Source organism: Eleginops maclovinus, chromosome 8 (assembly GCF_036324505.1).
Source record: "Eleginops maclovinus isolate JMC-PN-2008 ecotype Puerto Natales chromosome 8, JC_Emac_rtc_rv5, whole genome shotgun sequence".
Taxonomy (NCBI): Eukaryota; Metazoa; Chordata; class Actinopteri; order Perciformes; family Eleginopidae; genus Eleginops; species Eleginops maclovinus.
In genome coordinates, this window is record NC_086356.1 from 3716007 (window position 1) to 3736273 (window position 20267).

At 41.6% G+C, this 20267-nt stretch overlaps 2 protein-coding genes and 1 long non-coding RNA gene across 3 annotated transcripts; 2 read left to right on the forward strand and 1 right to left on the reverse strand.

The window, feature by feature from the left end:
- Positions 1–257: 257 nt before the first annotated feature.
- On the forward strand, positions 258–5527 carry LOC134868968 (regulator of G-protein signaling 7-binding protein B-like). Its single transcript, XM_063890393.1, has 6 exons — positions 258–677; positions 1503–1675; positions 1904–2034; positions 3124–3262; positions 3352–3422; positions 4697–5527. Exons 1-6 carry the CDS (start codon positions 546–548, stop codon positions 4786–4788), a joined length of 738 nt encoding a protein of 245 aa, XP_063746463.1. The 5' UTR covers positions 258–545; the 3' UTR covers positions 4789–5527.
- Positions 5528–9571: 4044 nt separating this feature from the next.
- Positions 9572–20145, forward strand: c6 (complement component 6). Its single transcript, XM_063890388.1, has 18 exons — positions 9572–9794; positions 10536–10710; positions 11212–11371; positions 11645–11789; positions 13067–13208; positions 13602–13740; positions 14002–14196; positions 14436–14679; positions 15051–15173; positions 15246–15412; positions 15502–15727; positions 16408–16576; positions 16775–16886; positions 17015–17147; positions 17243–17437; positions 18123–18210; positions 18433–18677; positions 19290–20145. The coding sequence occupies exons 2-18, from the start codon at positions 10565–10567 to the stop codon at positions 19469–19471; spliced, it is 2811 nt and encodes a 936-aa protein (XP_063746458.1). The 5' UTR covers positions 9572–9794; positions 10536–10564; the 3' UTR covers positions 19472–20145.
- Positions 14846–19586, reverse strand: LOC134868969 (uncharacterized). The gene is made up of 2 exons (XR_010166353.1): positions 18441–19586; positions 14846–15395 (listed from the first exon to the last, which is right to left on the reverse strand). It is a non-coding gene; the product is annotated as an uncharacterized LOC134868969 (long non-coding RNA).
- Positions 20146–20267: the final 122 nt, after the last annotated feature.

Genomic DNA, 20267 nt, shown 5'->3' on the forward strand with positions numbered 1-20267 from the left:
CTGTTTTTAAGCCTCTTAATTATGGATATGTCCTGCTCTATCACCTTGGATGCTGAAAGTGAATGTATGAAATACCTTTCACAATTATTATTTTCCTGTGAAGTCACCGTAATGTCCCACAGGAAACAAGCTGCTTCTTGTGTTTCTGATGCTGCTCATCAGTTGTCAGTCATAGAGTGACGACTTGTTTGGCTGCTGGCTCGTGAATCCTGTACGTGAGCGCGCGGCGGAAGACGAAGGAGCCCCCCCTCCCCAATCCCTCCCTTCCTCTCTGTCGGCCTTCAGGAGGGGCTGAAGGTGACTCTCCTCTCGGCTGGGATGCACAGCGAGTTGCTGGGGGTCGGTCCGGCCCGCTACACGCTGCTTTACCCCGGGTATAACGACTCACCTGCGGGGCTTTAGGGATTCACCAACCCGCCACCGTGCTGCTTCAAAGCGGGTCATTTTCTTCTCCATAGAGGACACAGCAGCTATTTAAAACGGGGTATCTATCTGTGTCTGTCTCTCTGTCTGTCTGGCCGGGCTTCGGTGGTGGCTGTGCATGCATGTGTTCTGCACCGTACGGGCGGAAAAAGCGCCCCAGATCCGCAGGGAGCATCTTCCCCAGCGGTAAGGTGGCGCAGACGGAGCCGGAGCGCCGCGAGAGCACGGAGGAGGCCGTGGACGGCAGCAGGATGGTGAGCTGTGAAATGATCTCCGGCAATGACAGTCAGTGTTAGCGTGTAGCTCTGCACCAAAGGACTGGTCCCTGTACTAGGGGACCAGGTGTGCTGCTTTGTGAGGGACCGCACTGCATTTCTATCATTTGTCCCACATGCACACATTGAGACAATGTCCCTCAATTTGATTGACAGCCTCCCGACTAAAACCTGGCTTTTTAGTGTAGTTACCAGCACTGTGAACCAGGAAATGTTGTTGTAAAAGTGCCTTTGTTGATCCTGAAAATGTCAGAAATGGATTCAGCATCTAAAGTAACCCGACAAACACTCCGAAATCAGATATTTTTTATACTGTCGACAAACTATAATGATAATTAATGCTTATTGATGGAACTCGTGCTAGTTGTGCACTTTTCCCAACAGATTAGTCTATTTGCCAGCCATGCCAACCTTTTTATGATAAGAAATAGCAGTTTTCAGTCCCCTAAAACTTTCAAATCAACCCAAAATGTATCAAAATCAGCCCAATATGGCCACTTTCTGGTTAGAACTGCATTTCTTTCCCAATAACCCCCCAAAAACACTCCAAAATTGTACACAACATTTTTTTTTAAACTGTTGTCTACATAAACTATAATGCTAATTTAATTAAAATAGCTTTACTAGCATGACCATAATGACCTGCAGTATTGCCAAGGCTTAATGTGTAAATACAATGTGTAAAATTGCTTCTCATAGAGGTGATTTTCTCAGGTGGCTCAAAAGGGACAGAAACAAAACACACACAAATGGTTGATGACTTGGTTTTTATCCTCGGTGTTGAATGTTTGTGTTTCCCTCCAGACTGTGCAGGAATTCAACACCCTGGTAGCGCTGTACCGGGAGCAGGTCATATCCGTGGGGGAGATGTCCGCCGACTGCCCCTCTCTGCGGGCTCACATGCAGCACACACGGACCAAAGGATGCTCCATGGCCCGGGCTGCTCACCATGACCTCAACCTCATCTCTGTTTCAGGGTAAGAAGGGATTAATTTGGACTAATAATTCTAATTTTTAGAACGGAGAACCAGAAATATGTGTGTTTTGCTTCAGACAAAATATTGAAGTAAATGTCTAACAAAGTTAAACCTTTACTCAAACCTTCATTCTGAAAGGTAAACAAGCTGAATTCTTCAAGAACACATTCCTCTTGTTTGTTTGTTGGATTAAATCTCTTCCTCTTCATCCTCCTCTTCCCGCTGCAGTCTGGAGGACGGGGAGATCCACCCTGAGATCTGTCGGCTCTTCATCCAGCTGCAGTGCTGTCTGGAGATGTTCATAACAGAGATGCTGAAATCCATGTGCCTGCTGGGGGTGCTGCAGCTGCACAGAAAAAGTACCCCAAAACATCCCATTTAAAGCTCAATAAATCCAATACAACATGCATCACACTGCAGGTCACATGTATGATGGTAGGAAAACAGCAGGTGTAAATATTAAAAACAGATCAATTGTAATCTGCCTCAGTTTCAGGGTCCTGGTACTGAGCACTACTGCATGGCTTTCTGGGAAATAATTGATAGGTCTGAGCCATCTTCAATGCTATTAGTAACACCTGTGCTTTTCCTGCTGTGACCAAACGTCTGCTGTGTGAAAGACCATGTAATCACACATTGAATTTAGTAAAAGGCATTGATAAAGTAAGTAATGAAGCTATAAATTAAGCCTGCTTTTGAAAAATGCATTTTGTTAATCTGAATTTGTAACAAAGAACAAAACACCACGCAGTAATGGCGGTGCTGTGATCCAGTCCTTCATAAATAATACATCCCTATTTAGAGAAAGAAACACACCAAATACCTTAGTCGTTTATCTGACATGTCCCTTAAAACCCATTCTATTGCAATTGTTGTAAGTTGCTTTGGATGGAAGCGTCATCTCAAATAAAATAACAAAAGATGTTTAAACTAAACTTGGGGGTAAAATCTAATACATCTTCTTTTTCGTTCTTTAAATCAAATCAATACTTCTTAAAATCAATTTAGTACATATTACATAATATATCTAAAGATAGTATATGCTGTCCTGGCTCTTGTTTCACTAAATGTGTATTGTGACTCTATTTTCAACATCAATACTACCTAAAAAAGGTTCAAATGCAATGTTGCCATGACATTTTATTTGTGTTCCCTCCGATTGGACAAGATAAATAATAAATATTAAATAATAAATAATATAAGAGTTCGTGTAATACACGTTTAAGACAGCAGGGGGCAGTAGACAACACGCGTACATCATTACGATATTAAAATGAGGGAATTATATTAAAAAAATGCTTACATTTATATACAATACTTCCCTTTCTGAACCCTGTTATTTCTAGTTATAAGTCCACCACAATTTCCCTGACCCGTTGCCTTAAATGTGTGATCTGTCTTTGAGTTTTCTCGTGCCTCATTGCTGCTGTCTTTCCTCTTAACTGAAGGGACGGAGTCGGAGCCGAGGTTGGACTTCAGGGTGGATGAAAGCTCCGACGCTCCCATCCTGGAAGAGCGTTCCTCCTCCCCCATCGACTTCCCTCAGGAGCAGTGGCTGGTGGGAATGGATATTGAAAATATAGAGAGGTACACCACCTGCAGCCATGTTTTCCTACTGTTGTGAATTTGGAAAAACTTCCCAAAACTGCAGATGAATCGTTATGTTTTTTTCACAGAGATATGCGAGAGATGCGAAACCTACTCAGCAAACTCAGGGACACGATGCCACTGCCACTGAAAAACCAAGGTATGAAATGTTTGGTGTGGAGGATAGTCTTTAACAGATGGGAATACATAAGTCTTTCTGAAGATTTCCACTTCTCCATACAAAACAAAGTCTAGTTGCGAACATAGTGAACCCTGAATGTTGAGTACACCAAAGTTCTATGATCATTTTGGAGTGGTTTTTGTTTTTTTGAGGATTTTTAGGCCGTTTTAACCAGACAGTGGCCATATTTGCACTCTCGTTGGTGGTGATTTTGACTACTATGAGTAGTGTAGCGACCGCTGGATATAGAGAGCACAAGATGAACATTATTATCTCTACTGTGGACAATTATCTTTCAAATAGGCAATCTGTCCAATCCAAATGATCCAGAGTTACCTAAATCTTCCGAATCGACCCAAAATTAATCAAAATCAGCTTACAGAGAGTACAAATATTGGCATTTTCTGCCATTTTTGGTACTGAACATGTCAGGAATGGACTCTCAATTTCCCCCCAAACCACTCCAAACTTGTCCAAACTGGCCAAGCCATTTTTGAACTATTGTCCATATAGGCTATAATACTCATTCATGGTAATTAATGCAACTTATGTTTAGCACAACATGGCAAGTTTTACTGTGACAAAGTGTATACATTTACCTCTCCCAGCCTCTGAAATTGTTCAAAGGAGTGGTTCAACCTTTAAGGAAATCTGCTTACCCACTATCTTGGCAAGAGTTAGATGAAAAGATACTCATACTGTTTGTCTTCACGCTAAATATTAGAGAAGAACAAATTAGCATACATGTAGCTTAACATAGTTTCTAGGAACAGCGAGCTCCATCCAAAGGTAATCCACCTCTGAATATATATTGTTTTTTTCACCATAGACAAAGGAAAAGGACAAGTTGTGGAGTTAGTTCTTGGATGATATCTTGGCTGTCGTTTTATTACACTGTGTTAATCAGCTCAAGGTTGGCTGGCAGGCAGGCGGAGTCTTTTACTTTTGGATGGAGTCAAGCTAGCTGTTTCTGGTCTTTATTCAAAGCTCCATCACTGCTGGTTGCCAAAAGTTCATCCAACCGATGCTTGACAAACGATTGTAATAAGTAAATCTGCAAACCCAAAAGGAATTACAAGGATGAAGAAGGAAAGAAAACTAGGGTCAAAAATCAAATAAGAAAAAAAACAACAACAAATGATTAGGATTTAATATCAAAAGGGTCAAGAGCCAGTGACCTGGGCTTTGTCTCTCTGTAATCAGACACCCTCATGTCCTCCTGCCCTCCATCACAAAGTGTTTCTTTGTTCCAGACGACAGCAGCTTGTTGAATCTGACCCCAGACCCGCTGATCAGACAGAGGAAGAGGCGCTTCCCCGGACTCTGCTGCATGGTGTCTGGCTGAGAGCCTGAAGGCAGCACGACTGTCACGGGAAAGGACTTTCACTTTACTTTATTGTGTGATGTAAATCACATTTATCTTTCTGTTCAGTTACGGTATTTTCCCCCAATATTATCTGAAATTGTAATCTTGTAGTACCTGTTATCTAATTATATGCCATTTGTCTTATTCATCTTGATGTTACCTTTTTGTTGCTGGTTGGTCATTTGGTTCTGGAGTTCTGCGACCCATCTCGGTTCCGTATTTGGGCTTGGATCAAGTTTTAGTTTGGTCATTTAAAATATATACCACATAGATTGTAGATACACAATAGAGAGCTGCAGGAATGAGGACTTGGCATGTTTGCACTTCCTGTTCCCTCGTCTCGAAGTCGATGGATTTTGGTTACACCCTGAAATTCGTTATGCTAAATAGATACGATTTGTTCTGCATCATAATATACTTAACTGAATACCCCAATCATGAATATTGAATCTGTCACCTGTCTTAAAAGAGGCGGTTCCTAACAAGTAGCTACTTAACGATTGAACACAATTTGGCCTTTAGCTTAGCGGTGGTGACATTGTCGTCATGTGACCAGGCTGTACTTTGTTTACTAGTTAGCTTTCTTCTCTTGTGTTTACACTTAAAACTCCTAAAAGCATCAACACATTTTGTTCGCCTTTCTGTGGAATAATCCAAAATCCAATTGAAAAGTCCCATTGGCCTTTTGACGACGAGGGAATCGGAAGAATGTTAACTTCTGGGACGACTTAAAGAAATACGTCAGGCCTGCAGAACTCTATATCCAGTGGGGGAAAAAGGGAACTTCTGAAGCCAAAGTGTTGCATTAGCCTGGCGAGCTAACACTCAGTATTGGATATAACACATGTTTTAGTACAAGCTAACAGTGAAGTACGTTTCGTTCAGCTGGGTCGGCAAAGGGAGACGAGTTATCTTTGCATTTTCTTTCCTTTCGTACATATGCTGCCATCCTTCCTCGATTTTGTTTTTGTGCCATTTTATATAATAAAATAATAAAAATGTACATATTCAGGCTATGCACTGGCATCTTTTCTTTTGATTTTCCGTGTCTCACTGCGCTTGTGTCACGCCTCCACGTTCGAATGTTTCACGTTATAGTCCCAACCACCTGAACTTCATTGAGAATCTACCTGCCTGTGTGGTGTGGCACTCTGTAGACAAAGCAATTCATCCACAGTGTAAACATACATAGACTTATAACTCTACTTTAATTATAAAATGTATAGCTGCAACTGTAGAGAAATAAAACGTGTTCAACAGTGAGTGTGTAATAAAGAGATGACAAGTTAAGTTAAAGCTGCTACAAGGCTGTTAGGCCTTTCTGCTTCCTCCAGGATACTGTACAGTTTGGTATCAACTCAGATAGTCATCGACAACTTGCTCAATAAGAAATGTAGGGGCACTCCAAACACGTCAAATAGGTTGATTGGACTCTCATCGAACCTCTTGGGTGCTAGTTTTTCCCAGATGCAGCGTTTCCTCTATAATTAGTCATTATAATGGGATAGCCAGGAGACCGCTGTTCGGGAATCCAAAACCTCAAGCTGACTTATATCAGCCGTAAATATCTAATTAATCTACGCATGTTACAGGAATTAGCTACTCAACCTATGTACGCAACTTAAGTAACGTAGCAAACGTACCTAAACAAATAGTTTTGTTGCTTAAACCTAAACGGGTATGTATTTACTGCCCTGCACGTAGGAAAATTAAGTGGCGATTAAAAGCGACGCCAAATGGTTCCGAACAACTTGCCTTATCGGAAGAGATAGAAGTCAGAACGTGTGGGAAATGTAGTTTGAAGAGAAGATTATTTCTAATCATTTAGTCCAAAGCAGGTGCATTTTTAACTCTATTCCATATTAAATAGATGCTTTTTTCATACATCTGTGTGTTCATGGTCTCCAGAGGCTGAATCCTAGCATCATCAAGAGCCATAAACTCACACTTATATCCAGAAACCTTAAAAGCAAATAATTAAAATCTAGAAAATATTTAGCTATGAACCAGCCTGCCCCTCAGAGGATAAACCATGTTCCTTTTAATGACACCAGGATAGAGTATCAGGTTCCCTGTGATTACATTTTGAGTATATGTGTTGAATCTAGAATTTATAATCAAACTTTTGGCTTTAATCTTTAAATTTCACTATTAATCACAAAACGGCAAAAACCTTCTTCCTTCTCTGATGAATTTCTATTTGTATGCCTTGCAATAATATTGAAAGTTTGACTTTATTCTCAAAATGCTATATAAAACAACATTGTCCTCTGATGTTTTTCCCCTTTGGCCTTGCCCTAAAACTCTTCCATCCAAACTAACCTACAACATCGTGTCTTACCACACTAACTTAAATCCACTCGCTCATCTGAAGCATTCCTCTAGAGCCAACACTGAATGTGAGTGTTATCTGTAAATGTGTGTTTGTGATGTGTCTTTCCTTAACTGTAAAGCGGTGATTTCTGAAATGCTTAATTCTTTGTTTTGGCATGTACTGTATATGAGTCAGAGTAAGTCACGTGTAGTTAGTGTGTCTAGCAACGCAGAGAATCCACCGCTAACGCTATCGCCAGCTTAGGACATTTTATAATGTGAATAAAGTTTTATATACAAGTCGGATGATGTTGCGTTTTTTAAAGTTGTTTACAGTCCAAATGTGAAATAAGAACACCAATCTGTAGTCAGAATAGGTCAAAACAGAACACCCTAACCCTAAAGCTAATCCAAAACACAACACGAGCCAACAATTACATTTACAGTGGGGCAAAAAAGTATTTAGTCAGCCACCAATTGTGCAAGTTCTCCCATTTAAAAAGATGAGAGAGGCCTGTAATTTTTATCATAGGTACACTTCAACTATGAGAGACAGAATGGGGGAAACAATCCAGGAAATCACATTGTAGGATTTGTAATGAATTAATTGGTAAATTCCTCGGTAAAATAAGTATTGGGTCACCTACAAACAAGCAAGATGTCTGGCTCTCACAGACCTGTAACTTCTTCTTTAAGAGGCTCCTCTGTCCTCCACTCGTTACCTGTATTAATGGCACCTTTTTGAACTCGTTATCAGTATAAAAGACACCTGTCCACAACCTCAAACAGTCATACTCCAAACTCCACTATGGCCAAAACCAAAGAGCTGTCAAAGGAGACCAGAGACCAAATTGTAGACCTGCACCAGGCTGGGAAAACTGAATCTGCAATAGGTAAGCAGCTTGGTGTGAAGAAATCAACTGTGGGAGCAATTATTAGAAAATGGAAGACATACAAGACCACTGCTAATCTCCCTCGATCTGGGGCTCCACGCAAGATCTCACCCCGTGGGGTCAAAATGATCACAAGAACGGTGAGCAAAAATCCCAGAACCACACGGGGGGACCTAGTGAATGACCTGCAGAGAGCTGGGACCAAAGTAACAGAGGCTACCATCAGTAACACACTACGCCGCCAGGGACTTAAATCCTGCAGTTCCAGACGTGTCCCCCTGCTTAAGCCAGTACATGTCCAGGCCCGTCTGAAGTTTGCTAGAGGGCATTTGGATGATCCAGAAGAGGATTGGGAGAATGTCATATGGTCAGATGAAACCAAAATAGAACTTTTTGTTAAAAACTCAACTGGTCGTGTTTGGAGGAGAAAGAATGCAGAGTTGCCTCCAAAGAACACCATACCTACTGTGAAGCATGGGGGTGGAAACATCATGCTCTGGGGCTGTTTTTCTGCAAAGGGACCAGGACGACTGATCCGTGTAAAGGAAAGAATGAAGGGGGCCATGTATCGTGAGATTTTGAGTGAAAACCTCCTTCCATCAGCAAGGGCACTGAAGATGAAGCGTGGCTGGGTCTTTCAGCATGACAATGATCCCAAACACACTGCCAGGGCAACGAAGGACTGGCTTCGTAAGAAGCATTTCAAGGTCCTGGAGTGGCCTAGCCAGTCTCCAGATCTCAACCCCATAGCAAATCTTTGGAGGGAGTTGAAAGTCCGTGTTGCCCAGCGACAGCCCCAAAACATCACTGCTTTAGAGGAGATCTGCATGGAGGAATGGGCCAAAATACCAGCAACAGTGTGGAAACCTTGTGAAGACTTACAGAAAACGTTTGACCTCTGTCATTGGCAACAAAGGGTATATAACAAAGTATTGAGATGAACTTTTGTTATTGACCAAATACTTATTTTCCACAATAATTTGAAAATTAATTCATTAAAAATCCTACAATGTGATTCTCTGGATTTTTTTTCTCATTCTGTCTCTCATAGTTGAAGTGTACCTGTGATAAAAATGACAGGCCTCTCTCATCTTTTTAAATGGGAGAACTTGCACAATTGGTGGCTGACTAAATACTTTTTTGCCCCACTGTACATCTAAAGTTTCAGACACATTTACTGATGGTTTCAGTAAAATAATCTTCCATTTCCCCAATTTTCTGTCATGTGTGCACCTCTGATTGCACGTTTCGCTTTGGTTCTTGCAGTCACACGTTTCTTTGTTATTGTTAAACTGAACTGGAGACTATCTGTGTAGAAAATCCTATTCCTGCACTTTCTTCATGCTAATATTAACATTTCAGGAATATCAAATGTATTTATTGCTGGAGCATTGAGCAATAAGGATTGTGTGCACTGCCAGATATTCTGTTTCTCCCCCTCGGTATCTCTAGCTGTCAACTCTCAAACACAAGACATCTGGTTTGAGTCTCTGCAGCCGGGAAACTCCACAGCTCTTCCCCTCTCGTAAAAAATAAAGGACAGGAGGGTTGTGTAAGAAATTCATGTGCTGCGATGTTTGGATATTAGTATTTCTTATTTTGAGATGTTTGGAAACAGATTGGGAAATCACAGAGGGGGTTTTATCTTCCTGCAACAAACCTAAACTCAGATTGAGCTCTGCCTGCAGTGCGGAGTGGACTCAGTGAGAGGACTCTTACCTGCCGTAATACAAACACTACATGCTGTAATACCTGATCAAGAGGACTTCAGTGTATGTGGTGAGTCCGATTTTGCTTATTTCTTATAGGCTCCCTGCACACAACCCCTTTATGCTCTGTACTTGCTTTCTTTTTTCGTATTAAATGCATTTTAGTGCATTATGTAAAACACTCAATTCCAGGCATTGGATGAAATTAGTTATTGTTTTTAATTTTGCAAATGTGCAAAAAGGATTCATTTTGCATTTGAAGGACAACGTTGAATTACCCCAAGAAAACTTGAAATATGAATCATTCATTTATCTTGAGAATTAAAGCGGGTTAGATTTTGGACATTATTCTGCAAAATACAATAAGTCTTCCAAACTCTTCCGTATCTTCTCACTTTATTGATGAAATGCGAAGTGCCTGCAAAAACTTAAAAATGAGGAGACGTTATTGAAACATTTATGCAAATCCTGGAGGATGCACTGAAGTGAAGTGCTGCAGCATTTTGAACTGCAGTGCACATGTGGAGAACACTTCATTAGGATGTTCTTCTATGGAAATTCAAGAGCATTAGATCTTTGTTTTTAAAATATTATTGCTGATGACATGTTTAGTTGGAAATCAACCTCGTAAGGGTAAGACGAGAGGACCAATCTGTAGTCAGAATATGGTTATCCTAGTTTGGAAGGATGGGTGAGAGAGCGTTGTTCCGTCCAAGTGAAAGAAAAGTGTTTTTTCCAACGCCTCTGAACACAGACATCTGAAGTTTCTGATACAAGGAAAGACATTGTTTATTCTGGACATTATTTTCAGAGAAAGTGAAACTAGTTTGGTCCTCCCTGATGGCATCTTCCAGTCGGTTGTTGGTGCTGCTGCAGCTGCTCGGCTGGATCTCCTCTGGCCTGGCCTGTTTCTGTGATCGCTACCCCTGGGGGTCCTGGTCCACTTGCTCCAGTACCTGCAACCACGGCACACAGCACAGATCAAGGTGAGACACCCAAATACATTTACCCAAGGTACACAACTGCGGTTATTGTCTTTTACTGGATTATTTCCATTTTATGCAACTATCCAAAAACATCCTCTATAATACTAAAACAATAAAGGGTTTTTTTTTTCTGCACAATCAATACTTTTACTTATACTGGATATGCATTTGGATGATTTTACTTAACATCTGCTTACATCAGTAAGGGTGTATGCATGACTACTTGTAGTATTTTCAAAGTAATACTATTTTCACTCTAGGAAAGGATCTGAAAACAGGTTGGCTTCTGAGGCCAGAGTTCGGAGCAGAGTGTTTTATTAATAATTTAGCAAATTGAAACTGAAAATAGAGCCAGGACAATTGTGAAATACTGTAATTATGAAATATGTTCCTTCTACCCCCTGCTGATTTCAGTTAGGATTGTGAAATACACATGTCTAGTGCTCATGATGCCAACAGCTGCTTCATGTAAACGATTTTTTAATCTTTTATGTTTGACAGGAACATTAATTATGTCGAGGATTATTACTGGAAGAATAGCTGCAATCAGCTGTGTAAGAAAAGCGACAGGAGAGCTTGTAACGAACAGAGCTGTCCGATCAACTGCCTGCTGACGGAGTTCGGGACGTGGTCCGACTGCTCGCCCTGCGCCGAGAAACAGGCAAGAAACAGGCGTATTAAAAACACAGTGACTTTGAGACGAGCCTGCTAAAATGCTAACTCATTCCTGGGTTTAGGACTCATTCCTGTATATCGTATAGGTATGTTGCACTTTGTGATGCTAAGACTTTGGTTAACCCATGTCAAGCACCAAAACAGTTTGTCCACACAGTTAAAGGTTTCCTAAAAACCAAGTAACAGCCGTGAGACCTGATTGATTACTTAACATTTGAAAGTGTACATTTAAATTGAGTTAACACAAATCTTGCCACAGTTTCGGACGCGTTCAGTCCAGAGGCCGTCCCAGTTTGGTGGAGCCGCCTGCAGCGTGGAGCTGACGGAGGAGAGGCCCTGTCACCCCTCCACACAGTGCAAGTTAGCCCCCGTCGACTGCAGGGAAGACTTCAAGTGTAATAATGGTAATTATATTTTAACTTGGGTGTAAAAGAACCCAGGAAAAACATCACGTTTTCAATCTTCTGAAGTGGTGCAACGTTTTTCATTTTCGTTGCTGGAGGAAACGACATGTTGGAAAAAGCATCATTTTTTGGGGTTATTGTTTCCACAACAAGTCTGCTTTCACACTACTGTGATATTGATCTCTACGTTAACCCTGTTCAACATTGGTGCCTTGCAAAATGTTTGAAATGTTACAATATCATTAAGGGCTCTTTTGTCGAAATGATTGTTTGTTCTTAAAGGTGCCGTAGAATGGAAGACTGTATTCACCTCGGCACAGTTGAATAAGGAGAGTTTGGTACATTGAACTGACACACCGTGAACCTCAAACACCATTGTTTCCTCCTCCACGTGCAAATCATGAATATGCATATCACAGCGGTAAAACGGGCGAGTTACAACAATCCATGTGTGTGACGTCACACACGGTAGTCCAGCCCCACCATTTGCATACACCAGCTGCTGGAAACACTAACGCTAACACTTACCACTCCGTAACGTTGCTCTCCAATCTCCGACCAACTGGCTGTTCTTCAAATTCCTCGGTTTCCTCCTCCGATAAAGGCTCACACATGTAAGGTTGGATGCCAATAGCCTCCGTGGTTCATCTCTCACAGTTTCGCGAACTTCACTTACTTCTGTGGGCTCTGAGGCTGCCATGGATTGCTCCTTGTAAACCAGCCAATCAGAGCAGAGCTCGTCATAATTATTTAAATGAGCCCCCAAATAAGGCAATTCAGCTCGTTTCATTCTAAATCATAGGGTTTAAATGGGCCTGTAAAACTGCATCTGGACCTTTTTTGGATCAACCAAAGTTATACACCTTCTTTGTAGACATCAGAGAACAATTTCAAATACCAGATAGATGCTTTCTACGGCACCTTTTAAAGTTCAGTCTTTTTTCTCATACTAATAAATCTCAACATTTGAAACGTATTACACATTTTTCCAGGTATTTTTCCATCTATTTGACAATGGTTTTTGTTATATTCCTCAAATCAATGCCAAAATGAGATTCTTTTTTGTAAAGGTATAGTGTTTTCTGATTTATTTAGTGACACAAAGAGGAATTTAATAGTCCCTCGTTTGACTCCAATATGTAAACAAAATGAAAAAGGAATAAAAAAAAGTTATTCCTCGATCCGTTTCAACTAGGGAAGGTTCTTGTTGTCTTTTTAATCCCAGACAAAGACACAAACTGACATGTTATCTTCTACAAACATCCGTTCTGCCGCAGGACGCTGCATAAACTCCACGTTAACATGCAACCGGCAGAACGACTGTGGAGATAACTCGGATGAGAGGGACTGTGGCGACTTCAAAATTGTGTGTCCAGTAGAGAAGAGACCGGCCCCGGGGTCTAACCTGGTGGGAAACGGGTGAGCTAATGGTCAACAAGTCACTGCTGAGTTAACAGTTTTCCTTACATTGCTTTAAGCTGTGTTCATAAATACATTCCTTTCTGTCCTGTGCTCTTCGGGCATGTTTGTCCCCTTACACACACAGTATTTCTATTAGTACAACTTGCACTGCTTCATTACAATTCCTGTACCACTGCTGCAAAGACCGAAACTCAATGTATTTACTAAAATGTCTGTAAATATTGTAAACATAATGTATGCAACTTCAGCGAAACAAGAAACATGTAAATCGTTTAAGATGACACATACGACAAACAATACTAAACGCTAACCTAAGCATATATGCGCTTTGGTGCTAATTGTAAAAAAAAGTTCAATGAGATTTGAGTTCTTACTGATTTGTTTGTGTAGGTTTGATGCTCTCGCAGAAGAGCCCAGGGGAGCGGTACTGGACAACATGTTTATGGGAGGCAGTTGCATCATCAAGAGACCTAAGAACACGACGCTCTACCACCGCATCCCTTACAACTTTGAAAGTTTTGAAATCAAGGTACTATCACTAATTATTGATTTCAATATGTAAGTTCAAGCCTTCACCACCAACATCTCAGTGGCATCTGTCTCCATGGTGCTTGATGTCAACCAGAAACAGAAAAGTGGCCACAATAATAATGATGATGTAAGCCTAATGTTAGGTTGGATCTTAACGAGGCAAAACTGCATCAACTAGCAATCTGAAAATCTCTGTCTTTATTTCCATTTGCTGTATGTTTTTGTAACTGTCTTTATTACAAATCTTCTGGTTGGAAAGGTTGGAGAGCTGGAGGACTTCAGGATTGAGCCCGAGCCGCTGCACACCGAGTCCATCCATAAGACGTCATCAAGTTCCGCTACACCCAACCAACAAAGTGGAAACTTCTTTTTCTTCCCCATCTTTTTCTTCAGTGGAAGACATAAGTCCCATAGCAGCTCTAACAATGAAGCTTTTGAAGCTTCAAAAAAAATGGTGAGTGACTCAAACATTTATGATGTGATGCATTTACTCATCCCTTAACGGCAACCTTGAAATAAAAAAGGGAGGCCCGGTTTTTCAAAAGTGTCCTCAGATCTCACGGTGTGTTACATGGCCCCCACAATGTACATAAGCGCACACGCATAGACACACACAGAAAACAGATATACGAATCTCTTCACGTGCACGCATTTTCATTCTTCTTGTTTTATGTCCCATATTTTCTTCCGTAGGACTCCAAGTTTTTCAGGGTGCACCAGGTTCTTCCTGTGTCCACGTTCAAGGTGAGGGATCCGGGGGACCTCGTCCTGTCACAGCCATTCCTCCAGTTCCTCCACGCCCTTCCTCTTGACTACAGCTACGCCCTCTACAGGGACATCTTCCAGCGTTTTGGGACGCACTACTACAGCTCAGGAAAACTGGGAGGCCACTATGACATACTGTACCAGTACAGCCGAGAGGAACTCACCACTTCAGGTATATAGCACAACTAGGTGGTCAGAATTCTGAATTACACCCTGGGCACCCTGATGGTATGCATCATTTATTTTTCGAACTCAATATAGCAATAAACCCCTATTGAAGGGGATTTCCTCTATAAGAAATGTGCTAACTTCCAAATACAAAGAAACGGTAGAACAGGTTTTAAGATTGATTGTATATCTTTAACATTCATCAAAGGAGACACAAATTAAAAGACAATATACTATTTTATCATTACTAAAATCGGCCTAACAATGTACTTTTAGTATAAATGTACCTATGTTCACTACAAAAACCAACTGTATACCACGCATACAGTGCTACGGTGTTTTAATGTCAGTTCCTTTGTTCCTGCGTCATCTCAGGTGAAACAGAAGAGCACATCAAAGGCTGTCTAGGTCGAGACACCACCTGGACCATCATCCTCTATACAGAACACAGCAGTGTAACCCGGTGCTCCGACAACAGGATGACTCAGAAATATCAAGGTTTGTTACTGATACTGACAGGAAGCACACCGTCTGACTGATCTTATCTTCACCGTGTTGCCTTTGGTCCAGGCTCATACATTCAGGCAGCAGAGAAGTCTTTCTCCATGGTGAAAGGAGGTCGAGCCAGAGAGGCATCTGCCCTGGCCTGGGAGAGGGAGCGCCCCGCTCCAGACAAAACCGTCTTCAAGAACTGGGCAAAGTCTGTTCTCGACAGCCCTGCTGTGGTTGAATACAAGGTATATCAAAAAATACTGAAATTCAAAATGACAAAACTAAATTCTACAAAAGGCTGACGTTGTGTTCCTGTCTGTGTGTATTTGTCCAGGTGCTTCCCCTCATAAATCTGGTTCGGGGGATCCCTTGTGCTGCCACAAAGAGGAGACACCTGAGGAAGGCCCTGCTGCAGTACATGGGAGAGTTTGATACCTGCAAGTGCGCTCCCTGCCCCAACAACGCCAGGCCGGTTCTCTCCGGGACGGAGTGCAAGTGTGTTTGCCAAACCGGCACATTTGGCACAAACTGTGAAAAACGAGCTCCAGACTTTACTTCAGGTACAGCAGGACTAATGCAGAACACAACATGCTGATGAACAAGAAAATGGAAGAAAGCTAAGTATTGTTCAACATTTGAATTGGCTTATCTCCTCAGTAGGTCTCCTGGATTATTTAAAAATACTACATATTGTGTATGATTTTGAATTTGAATTTGGTAAACATCGTGTCTAATGATGCATCTGGAAGCATAACACAACTCTATACTATCAAAGTGTATAGAGTTGTGTCTTAGTGACAGTGATGCTGTGAGCTAAATGTTAGCATGCTAAGATGCTCACAGAAACAATGCTAACATGTTGGTGTTTATAAGATACAATGTTCACCATGTAGGGTGTAAACATTTGCTCACATTTACTAATTAGCAGTGAACAACACAAAGTAAAACTGATATGATGATCACTAGCTAAGCAGGTAGCGATTAGCACTCATCTTTAGGTGGTAACGGTGGCTGTGGATTCTAGGTCATCACAGGCTGGATCATTATGATATTGGTTAGCTACTGACCTTTCCTCATTTAATTAGTAATGACACACAGCCTTTGTTTTATCTTTCTCAGAGTAAAAATGTATTTAGTTTACCTCCCTGACTTGCAAACACCGTTCCATTTTATATTTTGTTCTGAACTAGGTTTGGTTATGTTCACATGAGTGATATGGATTGGTGTGTAATCTCCACAGAGGCCGTGGACGGTTACTGGAGCTGCTGGGGGCCGTGGAGTCGCTGTGGCGTGTCAATGAAAAGACATCGGACGAGACAGTGTGATAATCCCGCCCCCCTCAGAGGAGGCCAACCCTGCGAGGGCCCTGACAAACTTGAGGACCCGTGTCACATATCCATCTTTGAAAAGTAGGACAAACTGTTTGCTTTGAACATGTTGAGACATTACTGATATAGAGTTGGCATCAGATCACAGGGCATGCAACCATGTATGTTGCTGCAGACTTTTAAACTTACATGAACAAAGTGAAGTTTTAATCCAGCTTGTATTTTCTCTTTTTCATTTAGGATTTATTGTTAGTTCCATGTTTATGTTGTTGTTTTCAGACAGGACACATGTGACAATGATGACGACTTCACTATAGGCTGGAAGGACGAGCTGCCTCCTGGTGTGGAGGGCTGTCTGAGACCACAGAGGCCCGCCAACAGCTTCCTCAGGGTAACACTTACACTCCAGCCTGTCTCCAGTTCTGAATGACTGGAACCTAACCCACAGCGGCTCAGATCAAAGCTTCTATATTGGTGGCTAACCAGCTAACTGCATCTTTTTTTGGCCTCCCCTGACAGAAAGCGAAACAGTATTATAACTTTGGTGAGGATGAGGAGTTCCAGTGCTACACTGGCTTTGACCTGGAGGGCTTTCAGTTCATCAACTGTCTTCCCGATGGCACGTGGCAACAACCAAAAGGAAGATGCATCAGTAAGTTTGTCTTCTCACTGGAAACGTTGTAAATTGACAACCATACGTCTACCGATTCCTGAAAGGTCATTCTCTATACGCACAATGATTCTCAGGGAGACTGTGCCTCCCTCCTGAGACCCCTGAAGGCATGACGCTGTTCCCCAACAAAGACCAGTACAGTGTGGGGGAATCGGTGGGACTTGACTGTGACGAGTCGAGCCTAAGACCGATGCCATCAGGCTCCTACAAATGCGGCGTCAGTCACACCTGGGAGCCTCCCTTACCCACTGACCTGCGCTGCACAGATGGTACAGTAGATTTCTCTTTTTGAGATCCCACAGTCATGCAAATTTAGAAGAAAAAACTCCCAGAAACGATGCTTTTCGTGCAGGTTTGTCACAAAGAAGCTTAAAGAAAGACAGATTTCCATGTTTTTTGCAATGCGTCTACAGACATAAAGGATTTTATGTGTTAGATACAAACTATTATTATCTATTTGAAGCTTTTTGCGACCTTTTTGAGCGATAGTTCATGTCACATAATTACTGATCTTATTGTCTTTCCTATCTTCAACTGAAACTTTATTCAGAGTGTGAGCACGGTGGTTCAATCAGAACTGGTTGGTAAGACGTGTTGTCAGACCACATGACTTAAACTGCCACACTTGAACGGCATCATGAGAAGCTACATAAATATTAAGTTTGAAAATCTCTTTGCATGAAATGTTTGCTTCATCATCAGTGTTTTCTAACAGGGTTTTGCTCTAACGACAAAGAACCCTTCACAGATAAGGAGTAGCTGGTTGGTTTGGCACATCTGTTTCCCCACCTCTGATTAAGAGTAGCACGCAGCTGTGTTCCCTTACTCCCATGCCTGAGAAGCATCCAGGAAATTGTCCCACATAACAAATAAGACAGACCCAAATGGGGCACGTGTTTTGTCTGTATGCATGAATGAAATAGTCTCTGGTTTCTGTGTATTTCCTGTTTGCAGAGGAGCCGTTTGTTCCTGAGAGTCGGTGTGGTCCAGGAGAGAAACTGCAGGGCTCTAAATGTGTCTGCATCCAGAGAGAGAGCTGCCTGTACGTTTATGTCAATTGTTTTAATATTATATTTCAAGTAACTCATATTTATTCATTACTCTTTTTAAAAAATATATCAAATATTATTGTTATTGTGTGTGTGTGTGTGTGTGTGTGTGTGTGTGTGTGTGTGTGTGTGTGTGTGTGTGTGTGTGTGTGTGTGTGTGTGTGTGTGTGTGTGTGTGTGTGTGTGTGTGTGTGTGTGTGTGTGTGTGTGTACAGTACTCAACCCGAGACTCTCTGCATCCTGAACATCGACCTCGGTGTCACCGTGGCGATGTCCCTCTGCTCCTTCCATGCCGGTCGTTGCCACAGCGATCCGCTCTTCTTCATCAGCGAGGACTCGTGCGACGGCGTGGATTCGGCTAAACTGGAGTGGGCCAACTTCAGGGCCAACATGTCCTCCAAGAGCTCAACTCAGGAGCCCTGTGAACTCGACACGTGTTACGAATGGGAGACGTGCTCCGGTGAGTTTGTCTGACACGAAGCACTTTCACACTGTGTTTTCGCAATGATTCCTTTAAACGATTTGGACGGAGTAAAGCTTTGTATTTCTTTATTCTGCTATTTTCTTTGTGTTGAAATTTTAAAACCTTGCATATTCGACCAGAAGTCTCTGCATTTTAGTCTTGTCTTATGAGCATAAGAGTGATTTTTAGTCACTATTTTTACTGCTGTAGTAGTATTCGTTGTGATTTTTTATGAACTATTGCTTTTTAATATACTTAAAATTGGTGTTTAATGAATATCGATGCCGCTTCGTCATTAGTCATGGAAAAAAAAGGTTTGTGACGATGAAAATGACACTTCAAGGATGCAAATTGGTCTGTTTTAGTTAACTTTTCAAAGTCTAATTAGCAGAGTTTTTATATATATCATTATATCGTTGACCATATACAGTAACGGTGTAAAAATAATAAAATGCTCCTTTAAAACCAAAACTAGCTGGAATTGCTTCATCCCTTTACACTTTTTAGGTTTTATTTTCAACTTGCAGTCACTGGATTCTTCATTCATCAGAGTATTATAGTTTTCACATTCATAACAAAATCCTAACGTTAACTCTCGTCTGCTCTCAGCATCCAAGAAGTGCGTGTGCAAAGCTGCCCGGGACTGCCCCAGAGGTGAAGCCAACATGTTCTGTGTGAAGCTGACCCGGGCCCAGAGGACCCGCAGCATGGAGCTGTGTTCTATGGCCGCCCTCAAATGTGTCAACTATCAGTTTGAGGTTCTCAACGAAGGCGTGTGTGAGTCCAGATGATCCTTCATATGCGGACCGTATTGACATAAGCATATCTTGCTCAATGCGATTATGTTATTCATGCACTTATACAACTGGACTGGCAAGCAGGTGTACTGGGTAACTTCCATACAATCCAGAAGTTCCTTGATATCAACCTTTTGTTTGATCAAGTGTAATGGAACACTACTCTACTAGCCACAGTACTAACATGCAACAACTACTCCTCTATTGGTGGAGCTTTCGGGTAGCAGGGAAATGTTTAGTGGGAGAGCATGTCAACAGAGTCTCCTCCATTGTTTGCTCTCGGGTTTCAAAAGTAACCAACATGGTGGCATGTTTGGAAATTGTCTCCTGTTAACAAACATGGGTTTCTGCAAACATCTGTGGCAAAAACAAGCTATGCAGTTGCAGAATCTGCCTTCATCTTAGACTTACAACGGTTATTTTACAATGTTTAAAGAGTTCCTTCACTCGTATAATGTACAAAGTGTTTTACCTTGTTCCTGTTTTCCAATTTGTGTTTCCTAGCATGTTTTATACTCAGTAAGTTCATGCTTATAATTCAATGCAAAGGCCTTTCCATATCCCATTATACACAGCAACTCTGGCCAAGGCTTAAAGCGTATTGGAGGCTTTCGTTCAGCTTCTCTGCGATACTTCAAAATGTGCATTAAAATTGTGAACGGATACAAGTCCTCGGTTGGAATCTTACTCGTCTGATTTCATATGTATGAGGAAATCAAACTGTAAAGTAATAAGCTGTCGCTATGCTTTAAAGACACGTTTTTCTCTCATTTTCCACTTTACATTGGTC

Coding starts and splice junctions, on each gene's coding strand:
- c6 (XM_063890388.1), top strand. CDS start 10,565: ATGGCATCTTCCAGTCGGTTGTTGGTGCTGCTGCAGCTGCTCGGCTGG. Junction 11,372..11,644: donor CGCCCTGCGCCGAGAAACAG/GCAAGAAACAGG, acceptor ATCTTGCCACAG/TTTCGGACGCGTTCAGTCCA. Junction 14,197..14,435: donor TTGAAGCTTCAAAAAAAATG/GTGAGTGACTCA, acceptor TTTCTTCCGTAG/GACTCCAAGTTTTTCAGGGT.
- LOC134868968 (XM_063890393.1), top strand. CDS start 546: ATGTGTTCTGCACCGTACGGGCGGAAAAAGCGCCCCAGATCCGCAGGG. Junction 678..1,502: donor CCGTGGACGGCAGCAGGATG/GTGAGCTGTGAA, acceptor GTTTCCCTCCAG/ACTGTGCAGGAATTCAACAC. Junction 3,263..3,351: donor GATATTGAAAATATAGAGAG/GTACACCACCTG, acceptor TTTTTTTCACAG/AGATATGCGAGAGATGCGAA.